The sequence below is a fragment of the Mustela nigripes genome, chromosome 14 (assembly GCF_022355385.1).
Source record: "Mustela nigripes isolate SB6536 chromosome 14, MUSNIG.SB6536, whole genome shotgun sequence".
Taxonomy (NCBI): Eukaryota; Metazoa; Chordata; class Mammalia; order Carnivora; family Mustelidae; genus Mustela; species Mustela nigripes.
The window spans coordinates 50,290,715-50,307,636 of record NC_081570.1 but is presented as its reverse complement, the minus strand read 5'-3'; the positions used below and the strand labels follow the sequence as shown (position 1 = coordinate 50,307,636).

The following is a 16,922-nucleotide window of genomic DNA, read 5'->3' as shown; positions in this document are numbered from 1 at the left end:
TTCAGCTATTATATAAGCAAACTTAATTTTCCTTTGTAGTGTTGATACAATAGTATGAAAAGCCTTTCCTTGTACCAAGATTACATTTCTGAAAATCCTATACAGACTTTGTATAGTTTCAGTTTCTAGAAGCAAACAATATTCAAAATTAATTTCTAATTTTGATGAGAAATGGAGATCTCTACATTCTCTTCCCCTAATTATTATATATCCCATCATTTATTGGATAGTCCTATTTTTGCCATTTCAAAAAAGCTTATTTTTTATGTTCTTAACACCTGGGTTTATTTCTAGACCATTTTTATTTGCAAATACTAAATGGATTTAATTATTTCAGGTTTTTTTTTTTTAAAGATTTTATTTATTTATTCGACAGAGAGAGATCACAAGTAGGCAGAGAGGCAGGCAGAGAGAGAGAGAGAGGAGGAAGCAGGCTCCCTGCTGAGCAGAGAGCACGATGTGGGACTCGATCCCAGGACCCTGAGATCATGACCTGAGCCGAAGGCAGCGGCTTAACCACTGAGCCACCCAGGCGCCCTCAGGTTTTTTTTTTTTTTTTTTTTTAAGATTTTACTTATTTATTAGGAGAACAAACAGTGGGGAGGGACAAAGAGAGAGGGAGAAGCAGGATCCCCACTGAGCAGGGAACCTGATGTTGGGCATAATCCTAAGACCCCAGGATCATGACCTGAGCCGAAGGCAGCTGCTTTGAGATTGAGTCACCCAGGGGGACCCTAACTACTACAGTTTTAAACACTGTTTCTAATCAGAAGGACTATCGGCACTCTGGGCAGGGTAACTCTTCATTGTATGGGACTATTAAAATGCAAAGTTCTTGGCCACCCAACTAGTAAATGACAGTAGAATCCCCCAACCGTTTAGACCAGGGGTAACTGGCAATGTGTGGAGACATCTTTGGTTGTCATCACAACTGGGGTGGGAGAGTGCTACTGGCATCTAGTGGGTAGAGACCAGGGATGCTGTCAAACATTCTGCAATGCAAACAGCCTCCTTGCCCGACCCAACAAAGGAATCATGTGGTCAATCATCTGGTCAAAATGGCGACAGTGCCAAAGTTGAAAAAAGCTGACTGAGACAATGAAAACACTCCCTCTCCTTTCTAAAAGCTCCAGGTTCAGTTTGAAAACCACCAGTTTAGAATATATTCAGATACAAGGAAAGACTTTTCAAAACTGTCTAGCATTTCACTTCCAAATCAATTTTCAATCACAGACTATATATATATTTAGGATTTGGATTCAAATGATCTTAAACTTACAGACTAATTTAAAAATAATTGAAACCTTTAATATACTTACTCTTCCAATCAGGAAAAGAACATGTTTCTATTTTCCCCACAAATCTTCTTTAATAAAGTTCCACAGTTTCCTTTAAAAAAGAAACTATAGGGATTGTCAACCTATGGTCCATGAATTCTTAAATGGACTTCAAGACTTCTAAACAGGCAAAAATGATGCCTATTTAAAATGAGGTAAGGGGCACCTGGGTGGCTCAGTCGGTTAAGTGTCTGCCTTTGGCTCTGGTCATGATTCCAGGGTCCTGGGATCGATCCCCACATCAGGCTTCCTGTCAGCAGGGAGCCTGCTTGTCCCTCTCTCACTCCCCCTGCTTGTGTTCCCTCTCTCACTGTCTCTCTCTCTCTGGCAAATAAATAAATTAAATCTTTAAAAAATAAAATAAGGTAAAATGAGGTGTGTCTGTGTAGGTGAGTGGGTGTGAGTGTACATGTGTGTGAGGGTCATGCATGGATGACAATGTGTATCAATATACATTTTTCTGGGAGGGTAGATTTAGAGCTTTCATCATAGTGTCATAAAAAATAAATGACAAAAAGTTATTACGGATTACTGCCATGAGTTTTACATTTCTAATTGTATTATTCCTAGATGTTTTCTGATTTGCCCATTATCATTATTAGAAAAGTTTTATATTTTTTTCAGTAGATAATACTGATTAGACAGTATTTTCATATGTGCAATTCATACAGAGCCTTGCTTAACATTGCCAACAAATTTGGGGGGGGGTTGAATTTTTGAGATTGACTGTGACATCATTTGCGAATAATAATTTGTTCTCTATTTGTTTTTCTTTCTGGAAAGGGGAAGAGGCAGCAAGAGCTCAATGCACAGCTAGATTCTTTTCTTTCCGTTTTTAAAATTATTTATTTATTTGACAGGGAACACAAGTAGGCAGCGAGGCAGGCGGGGGTGGGGGGGAGTGGGGAAGCAGGCTCCCTGCTGAGCAGAGAGCCCGATGCGGGGCTTGATCCCAGGACCCTGAGATCATGACCTGAGCCGAAGGCAGAGGCTTAACCCACTGAGCCACCCTGGTGCCCCAATACTGCTAGATTCTTGAGGAGAGGAGAGCTAGCAGCATCCTTGTCTTCTTTCAAATTTAGATGCAGATTCTAGTTTTGGAAAAAGGAAGAGGGGTTTGGGGAAGGTTCTCCAACCCACTCCATGGGAATACATGTGGATTATCTATAAAGTCTTTTTAAAAATTAGAATATACATATGTATATTTTATGTACGACTATAAATAATTTCTGAATGAATATGGTGAAGTGGACTGTTAATGTGTAGGACTTCTTGGGGATGTGACGAAAATGTTCTAACTGTTCTAAAACTGATGGTAGTGATGGTTGAACAACTCTGTAAATAAAAGCCACTTAGGGGTGCTTGGGTGGCTCAGGGGGTTAAAGCCTCTGCCTTCAGCTCAGGTCACGATCCCAGGGTCCGGGGATTAAGCCCCATATCGGGCTCTCTGCTCTGCAGGGAACCTGCTTCCTCCTCTCTCTCTGCCTGCCTCTCTGCCTACTTGAGATCTGTATCTGTCCCCAAAAAAACCAAAAAATCTTAAAAAAAAAAAAGCCACTGAGCTTCATATTTAAGTAGACAAATTACATAATAATGTGGATTTTAGCTCCATGAAGCTGTAATTTTCTAAAAAAGCAACCCCCTCTAAACTTATAAATACTATGACTGAATAATTTGCTAATATATCACATTTCAGAGGGTCTCAGCTAATATACAGTCTCTGAAAAAAAAAAATGAAAGAAAACAGAGTAAAACAAAAAGATGCAAGGTGTTAGTAATCTAATTTTTATTTGCGTGGGACCATTCACAGGATAATTTGATTATGCTCCAGAGCCTAGATATATACTTTTTACCAAATATTACATATGACATAAGACTTGGTGGGGTGTGGGGAAGGAATCTGAGCAAAAGATGTATCAGGGTCAATAATTACCTGGGTCCTTTCTGAGAGCGAGGGTAAAACAAAACACCTAAGGTGCGTATGCTATTTTAAAAGTAAAGTAGGGGACACCTGGGTGGCTCAGTGGGTTAAGCCTTTGCCTTCAGCTCAGGTCATGATCTCAGGTCCTGGGATCAAGCCCCGCATCAGGCTCTCTGCTCAGCAGGGAGCCTGCTTCCTCCTCTCTCTCTGCCTGCTTGTGATCTCTCTCTCTCTGTCAAATAAGTAAATAAAACCTTTAAAAATAAATAAATAAAAGAAAAGAAAAAGCCTGTAAGAGGCCTCTTCAGCCTGTGGTTCCATTCACATCTCTGCTGTATTACTTAAAAGCCAAGTGTCAAAGAAGTCAATGATATTCTGAGTTTCTAGAGCCTAATATGCATCAAGAGACATGTCTATTGTATGATTCTCACTGCTTCTTTATGATCACTCTCTTAGAGGTTACAAAAAGTCTTTCCAAAACCTTCTGCTCCCTGATGTTTAAAAATGTGGTTGAAAGAATGAATACCAACAGGTTAGAAAGGCTGGGTAAAGTAAAAGCATGTTATGTCTGGGATCAAAAGTGAACAAAGCAGGAGTTCTTAGAGGCAGTGGCTTCTCCCCTTGGGAGATGAGGGGTGACATATTGGAAGAGAGAAGGCAAGCTGTTCTGGACCGAAGGCTCTGAAACTAGATGGATGGTACAGCTCAGTAGAAAGGGTCTCTCGAAAGACTTTGAAAGCCCTATGAGTACACATGGATTTTTATCACACTCCTGCCATCACTGTGCAAGTCACATACCCTCCGTCAGTAATTTGCCCCAAATACTGGGTTTCTATAACGTGCCAGGTCAGAACACAGAGGATTACTGGACTCTCGGACCATGAAGGGAAAGACAGATATCAAACTGATAATCACATAAATAATCACATTTTGTTAAGTGCTATAAAAACAATATAAGAATACTGATTAGAATAAGGAGTGGGGCAAGGTTTTCCAAAGAAGGTGAGATTAAGTGGAATTCAGCAGAAAAGAAGATCTCCTTGCAGAGACTCTTCTGTACATCAAATGAGAAAGCCATTTAAAGACTTGGGGGAAAATGTAGGACACACAATAGGTACTCAATAAATTGTAATCACAACTATATAGTTACTAAAATGGTGGCATTAAAAATGCAAAGAAAGCTACAAATGTGGGAGAAATTGAGAGTGAAGATTCATCTAGGAAGGGAGATAATAAACATAGGTGAAGTTTTAGTCTGGGATAAGGATCTTATGAAAAATTAAGAATATAAGGAAAAGGTCAGCCTCCAGGAAAAAACACAGTTTGTTTTTCACAAAAGATTTAAAGTGCTAGAGAAAAAAAGACATGGTATCTTTTTTTTTTTTTTTTTAAAGATTTATTTATTTCAGCAAGTGTGGTGAGGGGCAGAGGGTGAGGAGAAGCAGACTCCCCACTGAGCTCAGGGCCAGGACATGGAGCTCCATCTCACGCTGAGATCATGACCCGAGCCCAAATCAAGAGCTGACACTTAACCGACCGCGCCACCCAGGCTCCCCAACATGGTATCTTTCCAACAGTCAACCAAAAACAGGTCAGGATATCAGAGAGAAGTTATGCCTAAAAATGAAGATCTGAAAGTCACCATGTGATAGTGAACTGAGTGACACTTCATGCCCTCAGTGATCCTGAACCTTTGCAAGACCTTTTACATTTAGGTATTAAATAAAGACTGTTACCACAAAGTTAAGTTCTGTACCGTTGGTAACCTCTCTTTGACACACCCTGCAGGACTAATAACGGCAGTCTTTCGATAGGTAAGCACTTATGTAGATGCTGTTCTTTAACTCTTAATTGTTTCATAATGTTTCATAAAATAAACTCTTAATTGTTTCTGCTTAATTAAAATTTAAGCACTTTTCATTCAATTGACGGATACAGACCCTATCATTAGACACCAGAGTGTCATGAATTATGTCCAACTATGCAACATAAGGGATCTATGATGTAAATACCATCATGTATCACATTTTCTATATTAGTTTTGACATTTCATTCTTTTTTCTAAAGATTTTTTTTTTTTTTAATTTATTTGAAAGAGCACATGTGAGAGAGAGCATGAGCAGGGGGAAGAGAGGAATGGAGAGGGGCAGAGGGAGAAACAAAAAACCCACTGAACAGGAAGCCCAATGTGGGGCATGATCCCAGGATCCCCGGACCATGACCCAAGCTGAAAGCAGAGGCCTGAGTGACTGAGTACCCAGGTGCCCCAACATTTAATTCTCATAACAATCTCTATAATCATTCATTTATCAAGCATTCTTTTTCCTCTTAGCAGTTTTACATTGCTAAGTTCAATGGTTGCTTCCACGATTCTAACCTCCTCCAGCTCTCAGGATCATTCCACAGTTGGCCCCTGAAGTTCAGGGACAAACCCTTCTTGCAACACCTTCTTTTCTTAAACTGCCTAACGCCACCACCTCCTGGAAACGCTCTTATGCTAGGAGGCTCCTCACAAGGCCCAGGCTGGGTTTGCTTCCTGCTGCTGTCTACACATCACTCCTAGGCAGCTACCCTGACTTTAAACAACGGCTAGATCAGTGGTTTTCAGAATATGGTCCCTGGATGAGAAGTATCAGCATCCAGGGAAATTACTAGAAACAGAAATCACTGGGTCCTTCCAGATATAAACAATCAGAAATTGGAAGTGGGCCCAGCAACTTATCCTTTAACAAGCTCTGCAGGTCCCTCTGATGCACTCTGAAGTTTGAAAACCAGAGTTCTAGATTAGTGTTCATACTGCAGGCTGTGACTCATTAATCAAGAAATAAATTGAGCTGGGACACCTGGGTGACTCAGGCAGTTACGAGTCTGCCTTCGGTTCAGGTCATGATCCTGGGGTCCTGGGATCTAGTCCCACTTTGAGCTCCTTGCTCGGTGGGGAGCCTACTTCTCCCTCTACCTGTCCTTCTTGTGCTCTCTCTCTCACAAATAAATGAAATCTAGAAAGAAAGAAAGAAAGAAAGAAAGAAAGAAAGAAAGAAAGAAAGTTGCAAACATCATTTTAAAAAATGAAACAATAGCAAAATTATAGTTTTTCCTATGTTATAAAAGTAGTACTTTGTGAAACCTTTGTTTCAATTATATATGCACTAAGTCTGTGTATACACATCTATACTTGGTTGTTAAGTAAAATATAAGTTACTGTGGATCACAATCTGAAAAAAAATCTGATCTATAGGACTCTAGAGGCCAGCTCTTTTGTATGTCTGGTTCCTTCTTGTCACTTGGGTCTTATCTTGGCCTTTTTTTCCCATTGTACTTAATGTCACTCCTCCAAAGCATTTATTCTCACACTATGTTGTTTTGTCTTATTTAGACTATTTATCAATATTTTAACTATCAGATTGTTTATAATCTTTCTCTCCCACTAGAATATAAGCTAATAAGAAGAGAGACCTTCTTCCTTGCTATGTTCCCAATATCTAGAACTATAAGGGCCTATTTAGCCAGAGCAGCTCCATCTCGGCTGAACAGCCATTTTGTTGTTTATGCAGTAAAACTTAAACTGACCCTGCCTCCCCCGCCCCACCAGGGGACTTCCTTAAAAGCAAGTCCGGGAAACTAGTAAAATATGGTTGACCAGTCCTAAGAAACAGAGCCCAAATACAGGGGTGGGTCAGGCCAGGTGGAGACATCCAATCACTATCTCCTTAAAGAATGTGGGCCCCGCCTTTTGGACGCCTGTTGGGCGCCAATTCTGACTAAGGTGATAGGCTAGTTCAAATATCTACTATAGGGTACTATAGGGTAAACTGTAATTCAATGGGCCACCCATGTGTGACCTAGCATGACTATGCAACTTTCTCTGTGTGTTACAATCTCATTGGCCACTCTGTGTGGCCAGGCTCAACCACATGGCCATTGCCCTTTAAAAGTTAGTTTGTGAGGCCAGGAAGGGTCGCTCTCTCTATAAGAGGTGGCCCCGACCGGTAGGTTTGATTCTCGATGCTTGGCCCAAAATAAAGCTTTGCTTGACCTTCGCTTTGTATCAGTCTTGCTCCTTTGATCACGGACCCTAAGAGAACAGTGTCTGCCCACATATAATATCCACTCAAGAAACATTTCTAGGCAGGATGAAGTTTATGACTAAGCAACTCACCAAAGCTCACCTAAGTTAAATTATTTTTTTAAGGATTGTATTCATTTATTCATGAGAGACAGAGTGAGAGAGGCAGAGGGACAAGGCTCCTCATGGACCAGGGAGCCCGAGGATCACGGGGATCACGGGGATCACAACCTGAGGCAAAGGCAAATGCTTAACTGACTGAGCCACCCAGGTGCTCAGTTAAAAGTATTTTAACTATACTTTAAAATCTTATGTGTCTCATGTCTGTGATCCCTCTAATGCAATTACCACGTCCTGGTGGGCCTAACGCTTGGATTCCAGCCATCCACTTCACAGTCCTGGACCATGGGGAAGTTAGAAAGTCATATTTTCACAACAGTAAAAAGAAATACTTAGTTTTGAGACAATAAGAATCTGATAAAACAGTGAACCAGTCTACTCTTAGTTTTGGATGGAGGAAAAGAGTAGGCATTCAGTAAGAGTTAAGGAACATAGAAAAAGCCATGGGATCCATTTCACAAAGAAACAGAAGAAAGCCAGAGGCTTTGGGCTCACCTACATTTTAAATGTGTACTATCTAACACCCCATACAGTTCAAACTCTTCTGAACAAAGATGAACAGTGAATTCAACAGAAGTTAAATGGGAAGGGGAAAGTATGCTGAGAAGGAAAAAATTAGGGAGCAAAACAAATGGTAAGTCATATTCATGGCCCAAATATATTTGCTGGAGAACCTGTGAAATGTTACAATTAGAAGATGATCTAGGAATCAGAAGTTTTTTCTGTATGTAGTGCATATCAGTGTCTTCCCAAACCCCACGAATGCTGTCAATGTGTTTGCGCACATGTGTGAACACACAGGTACCTAACCGGAGCTCTGGGGAGGGTGCTGCTGTCCCACCTTCTCGCCTCATAGTGATACTCACTAGATAACCCCAAGCACTTTGTACCTACTTCTGCCACAGTAAATGAGATTTAAGTTAATGGGAAGTACACAGGAGAGAACAGGCTCTGGAGTCAGAGAGTCTGTGTTTAAATTACATTTCTAACTGCTGACCGGCTGAGTAACTTTGAACATATTCCTTAAATTTCTCTGAGCCTCAGTTTCCTTATTTGTATAATTAGAGACCTCACAGGCTGGTATGTCGACTGGGTTAGCAGCACACAGAAGCCTAGCACATCGACACCAGAGTGTTGACTAGGTATCACAGTCCTTACACCAAGCTCTTTAAATGCTTTTCTCCTCAGATTCTAACAATCCTTTGAGGAAGGTTATCGCAAGACATCCCTTCCCCCTATTACAGAGGAGCAAGTGTGAGCCATAAAGGGGTTAATTAACTGGTCCATGAATTCAAAACAGAACAGAACTAGGATTAGAACACAGTCTTGGTCACATGCCTAAATCAGATTTCCTAATGTAAGGGCCTATTTAGCCATCCCATCTGGTTAAACAGTGATTTTGTTTATGCAGTAAAACTTAAAAAAAACTGTCCCTACCCCTTTTCCCCCTAGGGGACTTACTTAAAAACAAGTCCCAGAAACCAGTCCCAAGTAACAAAGCCCAAATACAAGGATGGGTCAGGCCAGGTAGAGGTATCCAATCAGTGGGGGCGCATACTGTCTCCCTAGCTACCAAGGAGTATGGACCCGCCCTTTGGGCGCCAATTCTGACCAAGGTGATAGGTTAGTTCAAATATCTACTATAGGGTAAATTGTAATTCAATTGATTCAATTGGTCACTTATGTGTGACCTAGCATGAGAGAAAGCACAGCTTTCTCTGTGTGTTACAATCTCATTGGCCACCTGTGCGTGGCCAGGTCCAACCACATGGCCTTTGCCCTTAAAAGTTAGTCTGTAAGGCAGAGAGAGGTCACCTCTTTGTAAGAGACGGCCCTGGACAGTCAGTTTGATTCTCGATGCTTGGCGCGAAATAAAGCTTTGTTTGACTTTCGCTTTGTATCAGTCTCACTCCTTTGATTACGAACCCAGCACTAACAACTATGCAAATTCTAGCATCCCAGAAATTATGAATAACCAACGAGTTATTCCCACTCTGCTGTAGCTGTCCTAATACCCGTCTCAGAACAAGGGATTATGTTCCACGCGCGCACACACCTATCAATCACCTCCATCACGTGTAACTCTCCAGAAGAGGTGGTCAGCCAAGGCACTAGGCACATTGATTAAATTTTGTTCTGGGAGCGCCTGGGTGGCTCAGTGGGTTAAGCCACTGCCTTCGGCTCAGGTCATGATCTCAGGGTCCTGGGATAGAGCCCCACATCGGGTTCTCTGCTCAGCAGGGAGCCTGCTTGCCTTCCTCTCTCTCTCTGCCCGCCTCTCTGCCTACTTGTGATCTCTCTCTGTCAAATAAATAAATAAAAATCTTTAAAAAAAAAAATTTTTGTTCCGACACCTTTGTATCCTCCCTTCCAGGTTGGTGACCCCCAACAAGAAAAAAGAAGCTATGTTTTATTTCTTTCATGACAGACTTACTTAATACTGTTAGTAAAAAGCAGTTGGCTTTCAAGAGAGAGTTGTTGAATGAAGAAAATAACGCATGAGAAAGGGCTCTGTAAAACCAAAGTGCAAATCAATTCTTTTATAAAACCAATCAAATGGTTATAAACATATCTATTTATATTCAAATTTATAGACTTCCTACCGTATTTAGAAAAATGTCAGTTATAAAATCAACATAATAATTATTAGTAGTAAGAGCTATAATACTTGTCGAAATTTCATTACACGGCAGGATAAAAGGCTTTATCACTTTATTATAATCTTCATCACACCCCTCTAAAGGAAGAACCATGATTTTTATAGAAGAGGGCATGCTGAAGGTCATACACTAAGAAGTGATGCGGCCAGAATTTTAACTGTTTCTGTATCTGTATCAAACTCTTTTTCTAATTTGTGGAAGGAACAAGATCATTTTTAAAAGAATATATATTTAAAAGAATACATACACACACACATATACACATGTACATATTTCACAAGCCATAAAATCCACCCATTTAATTTATAATCCTGGGAGTTTTACTACATTTGCAAAATGTGCAACCATCACCACAATCTAATTTTAGGGTACTTTCATACTCCCCAAAGAAATTCCATGTACAACAGCAATCAGATCTAAGTACATATACTTTACATGCATAAAAGAAATGCAAATTCTTTTAAATAAAGGCTCCATTAAATATATGTATGAATGTATATTTGATACATCTAATGCAAAGAAAAATCATGAAAGGAACTCTAAAGGAGAAAATACGACTGGAGTCTTTTCTAATTTTGCCTTAGTAACATCACCATCCATTTGAATAGAGCAAGTAATCAAGACCTGACACACATATCCAGCTCAGATTATTGTAGGTCAAACTGGAATTAAAGGACTTCTTAGCATTTCTGTGTTCACAGCCAAACAGTAAGGTTAGGAGGCAATGTAGAGAAAATAGTGTATAACGCATTGCCTTTGTTATTCACTCTAATATTATATTAGTATTAAGGAGTAAAGTTTAGGGAAATAAAGTAATGCATGTTATGCATTAAAGTAATGCATGTTATGCATGTTAAAGTTAAGGAGATACAACATTTTCTTTTCAGCATGATATGCTTATACCCATTTTCTAAGAACCCACAACACCACATTTGATAATCGACAATACTCCCCAAAGCACAATTTAATGAACTCTGCATTCACTTCCAATAATGAAAAGGGACTCACTGTTGGTAAATGCATATTCTTCCTCATTTTCGTCACTGTCATCAGATGGAGCTTTATAAGGAGGTGGCAATTTCATTGGAGGGGGAGCAGTTCCTTGTCTCTGAAAATGCGAAAGTAGAGAGAAGGGTTAATGGCCTTTGCACAGTTCTCTTCCTCAGTGACAAACAGCCTAAAAAAATAATCTGGAAATATTTTGACTGTATCCAATTTCAGTCATATAGCCGGCACTGCAAAACAATTTGTTTTCTTATATTTATGTTTATTATGTAAGTGACTGTGCTGAGAGCACACCACTACCGAAAACAGTTGAAAAAAACACAGCGTTTAAGACTGTTGACCTACCCAGAAGAACACATTCCTTTCCCTAGTCAGAAAGTCAATTACGTATATTTTGTTAACACTGTTACCAACCAACTAATGCAAATGAAAGATATTTGAAAACAAATGTAAAGACTATCCACTGTATTAATTCTACATTTATTTAAACTGTATTAAGTTGTAGAAGGTACAGATTTCACTCTTGAAAAAAACAGCTGAAGTGAAATACCAAGGTTTTCTAACTCAATAAATATTCATCTGCAATTTATAGTCAACACACATTTTAATGTTTTCAAAAAGAAAAAATATCTTTATGATGAATACTCTTTATATTTCTGGGTAAGTGTTCTTTAAATTTACACAACCAAATGAAACATCCCATAAATATTTGGTTCGGACTTAATGAAAGCAGATCAAAACTCAATGATCAGATTACCTTCACAGAACGTAGACATTTTCTTGAACGCTGGGAAAAATAAAACATGCTAAAGTTTACGGAGATCCAAGCTGCTAAAAAGAATAGGAGCTGATATACCCAAGCACTCCACAAATACCAAAATAACTGGATTAAGATTTGTTTTGCTCCAGGGTTTCAATAGAGTACATTCAATTATGCTTTATAAGACAAAACCACTAATGGCAGGATATACTCCAGTAAATGGAGAATGACTGGTCCATTACAGAAAGCAGGCATGTAATAAATTCCTCCAAAGCAGAAAACACTATCTGGAAATCCATAAACAAAAACACACACCCAAATTTATTTAAGATAATGCTAACCAAAGGAGCACTGCATCTATCTGTAGAAAATCCAAAAATCAATAAAATGCAGGAGCGATGAAGAAAGAGAAGATGCCAAATACAAAATGTCTATTAAGCAACAAAAGAAGACAGCAATGTGATCATGCTCTGTCTTTATTCTTGCTTGGAAAACCTCAGAAGTGAGTTAAATGAAGAGTAAAGAAGGTAAATGAATTCCTCTCAGTAAACCTTTCCCTCGGAACCAGATCATTCTAGGTCACAAACAGTACTTAGAACAAGGACAGTCAGCTTTTAGTATTAAGAGACAGAATTCTCTTTAACAGTATTCTAAAAACATGTTTAAGAAGGAACTGTTTACACCACTGATTTATTAAAATTAACTTTTACCAACACTCTCGAGAATATAGGATAAGCATGTCTTGGTCACCCTGAAGTTTGAATGTGGGTTGCCATATACCTGGGGCCTCTTTCTACTGCACACGAGGGAAGGTTGTGGGCAGGACCTGGCTCTCTCTGTGACAAAGAAGGCTGGAGCAAGGGACATACAAGGAGGCCAGGTGAATGCAATCTCCATGAGGGCAGAGAACAATAATGTGGTATCCTCAGCTCTGAGAGCAGTGCCTGGTACAAAGAAGGCCTCCCTTAACTACATGCGGAATGAGTAAGTAACTGGTTGTCAGTCATGTTGACTAGGTCTTCTAACAATGTTCTGTTCCAGAAAAATGACAATGATGGAAAAATTCTTGTCCAATAGCAGTGCATATTCATTTTGTTTGGTGGAGATGCAAATTATTTTATTCCTGTAGAAAGGGTAACTCCAAAGGTTATAGTAAGATGTAAATTCAAATTGTATCTTAATTTGAATCTAACTTGTTCTTTTTTTTTTTTAAAGATTTTATTTATTTATTTGATACACACAGAGACAGAGCATAAGCACAGAGGCGGAGGCAGGCTTTCTGCTGAGCAGGGAGCCCTGTGTGAGGCTCCTCCCAGGACTCTGAGATCATGACCTAAGCTGAAGGCAGATGCTTAACCAACTGAGCCATCCAGGCACTCATGCATTTTTTCCTTGAACAATTAATAAATATTTCATTCTCTCCAATTCTCTCTGACCCAGGCTGTCTTGTTGGCTCCCTCGTTAATGAGTTAAGTAAATAACTGTACATTTTGCATAATTTTATAGGTCACATTTTCTTTTCCTGAAATTATACTTTGACAGTTATGGAAGTCCCCCTGAGATGTTCAAGTAGACTCACCTTCCAGAAACAGTTAAACAGGGATGCTTGAAATAGGCAATTCATGAGCTACTTAAGCCCATATACATGATTTCTTGGCACCCACAATAAATCCCCAGTGGCAACAGAACTTTGTATTTTTGATTCTCTTTCTCTTATTTCCAACACTATGATTCCGTTTCTGATACTAAGCCAAGTTTGGTTCTGATTTGCACTGGGGCTCTAAGTTATTTCCCATGGGTAGTAGCAATAAGTAGAGTTTGGTTTTATGGTCTGACAATGTAGTGGTATTTGAGGATCTACTGTATATTGGTTCTACAGGGATCTATTCTCTACAGAGTGAGACAAGGGCAAAGGTCATTTAATCTGCTTGCCTATAGGTGTTTTTTGTATAACAGATCTTGAGTTCAGTGGAAAGAATAGCTTTTTGACATAGGGGCTTGTGTGTTTCTGGGTCTACATGTATCATGTGGCTGAAGCAGCAGGGATAGAAACTGAAAGCACTCTGTGTATCAGAAAGCCAGGGAAGCCCTTACCTCTCACTGCAAGAAATATTTTCCTACCTTCAGAGGGTGCTCATAAATTAGGGGAAAAAAACTCTTTTTGATCAGTTCGTAGAGACTAATGAGGATTAGTTAAATCTAATATTCCCAGAGTTTTCCAGAAAAAAAAAAAAACTACACTCGCACTACCTTAGATGTTACAGCCTTTTAATTAAAAACCGAAATCCCTTTTAACAGAAACAACTAACTCAGAAGCATTTCAATGTAACAATCCAGATTCACCATATCAAAGCGATTTGGTGATTTAAATTTAGAAACCGTTACATGTTCTGATATCCTTGCTCTTATTGATGTGGAGTATAAAGCAAAGATATGTAAGACTAAAAAACGTTTACACCAATGCTGTATGATCCCCACATGTCTACATGCTATGTATGTACACAGATACATAGAAAAGAATATCACAAAATACTTACACACTGCAGAGTATTGTCAGCCAATTCTAAGACCTAGTACAATGTGGGATATCATGCTGGGACACTCTATTATCTGTTGCTGTTAAGAATAATCAAAGAGCGCATCCTGTATCACTCTAAGCACCACCAGTAGGATCACAAGAAATCATTTTGAACTTTGCAAACACCTTCATGAGGTTACTTAGTTCCAGGCTCTAGCATGTCCAGATTTCCCACGTGAAACAGATGCGTGTCTTCACATCAACCTTATGAAGGAATAATTTACATACATAAAGTGTATTCCCTTTAAGTACTTACTTGGGATAGACACATTTTTTTAAGTTTTACATGGCTGCATTTTTAGGGACGATTATGTTTGGTAGGAGACGACACTTTCATGTGGGTAAGAAATAAAAAGAGAGCTAACAGCAGGAGACTACTTCTGTGAACAAACATCTCCCACTTGTTTTCGTTGTCTGTGACTCCTTTAAGACAAAGGATATATGAAGAAACCCTGAAGAAAATTTTAGAAGGAAAATACCAAAGAGTTACGGGTATCTAGTTAATATCAGTATGTTTAAGACACCTGGTGACCTGTCATTTCACACTCCATGAGGAAAAACAGCACAGACAATAGTGAACTGAGACAAAACAAGAAAAAGAAAACAAAACAAAATCCTACGGATTTATTCAAGACCCGTTTTTTTTTAAGATTTTATTTTTATTTATTTATTTTTTATTTTTTTATAGATTTTATTTATTTATTTGACAGACAGAGATCACAAGTAGGCAGAGACACAGGCAGATAGAGAGGAAGGGAAGCGGGCTCCCCGCTGAGCAAAGAGCCTGACGTGGGGCTTGATCCCAGGACTCTGGGATCATGACCTGAGCCGAAGGCAGAGGCTTTAATCCACTGAGCTACCCAGGCACCCCATTATTCAAGACCTATTTATGTATTTTTTTGGTAACTTAGTTTCTTAGTCACACACTCCTTTTTTTTTTTTTTAATGTAAATGATGTCAAGCCAAAATTTCCATTTCTAGCCTACACCTGTCCTAGTAATTAGTTTCAGGTGCTTTTATTTTTTTTTTTCTCCTCTTTATTTTCGGGGTGGGGAGTGAGGGTGGGGAAGAGCAGAAGGAGAAAGAGAGATAACTGCTAGCAGACTGGAAGCTGAGCATGGAGGCCCCCCCCGCCCCCGCTCTCAATTAAGACCTGAGCTGAATACAAGAGATAGGCACTTAACTGACTGTGCCACCCAAGCACCTCATTTCAGGTGCTTTTTATCATCTCTCTCTCTCTCTCTCTCTTTTTTTTTTTTTTTTAAGTTTTTTTTTATTTGACTGGGGGGGGGGGGAGAGAGGAAGAGACATAAGCAGGAGGCACAGCAGAGGGAGAGGGAGAAGCAGGCTCCCAGCTGAGCAGGAAGCTCGACATGGGGCTCGATCCCAGGACCCTAGGACCATGACCTGAGCTGAAGGCAGACACTTACTTAATGGAAACACCCAGGCGCCCAAGTCTCTTTTTCGATACTCAGTAATTCTAGAGAAAATGCACTGCTTTTGTATTAAGGAGGAAATAATGCATAAAAGGAATAACTTTTAATGATGATACTTTTAAAAGAGATTTCTGAAGAGATAATATAATTTGTAATCATCTGATGTCCCAACTTTGGGAACGTCCCCTGCCTGTGCTCCTATAGCATCCTGTGTGTGCTTCTAGCACCATAATTGTACTTCTACTTCACTACGTGTCAGGTTCATCGGTGCACCTCTTGGAATAAAGACGCTTCATCATTCCAGAAGTTAGAATAGTGCTTGGCACATAAATTTCAGAGAAGACACACAGTAAAGGACATCCTGTAACTACTGAAAACAGTTAAAAAATCTTGTAACCACAGAGACATCATCCTGTAACAGAGATGCAGATACTGGTAGGACCTCTCTCACTGCAATGTTAATTCAGTGGTTATTTTCTGCACCAAAAAATTCAGCTGGACTGACTTGTAACTTTTGGTATTACCAAGCTACTACTGTATTTTTAAAATTTGAATGCAAATATCTTTGCATTGTATTGAGATTCATTTTGGTTTAATGGAACAGGCCAAAGTTGGTAAGAACCATATATTTATCTTTTTCCTTCCTGGGATCTTATGTGGAATTATCCTGCATCAACTAAATTACCTTGTTCCCCAAAGTAATTAAATTAGTGGCCAGTTTATTCATCTGTGTGCAGTTATTATCTGTGTCCCCACAGGCCAATCCCTGTCTGCTTCCTTTATGAGGTTATATCCCCAGAAGGCTGCACCTTCCGAACTGCCACACTATATATAGGATTCCAAAAAACAATTGATGAACGGTCAGATCTTTGAATCAAGATATGAACTGACAAAAATTCCAGCAACAGGATAGACTAAATATTCTGAGACTAAATTAACCACAAAACGATGACAGATAAACTTTCAAAAACATGCTTTTGTAACATGACCGAAGCCAGAAACAACCATAAATCTCAAGTCATAAGGTAAAATGGGGCAC

General features: G+C 39.4%; 1 protein-coding gene across 7 annotated transcripts in view; it reads right to left on the bottom strand.

Moving 5' to 3' along the window:
- The window catches only part of PATJ (PATJ crumbs cell polarity complex component), a 370,533-nt gene that overhangs the window by 195,529 nt on the left and 158,082 nt on the right, over positions 1-16,922 (bottom strand). For all 7 annotated transcript variants that reach the window (XM_059374941.1, XM_059374937.1, XM_059374938.1 and 4 more), the window contains one exon: positions 11,113-11,212. In XM_059374941.1, coding sequence (XP_059230924.1) covers positions 11,113-11,212 — 100 coding nt within the window. The remainder of the gene's footprint in view (positions 1-11,112; positions 11,213-16,922) is intronic.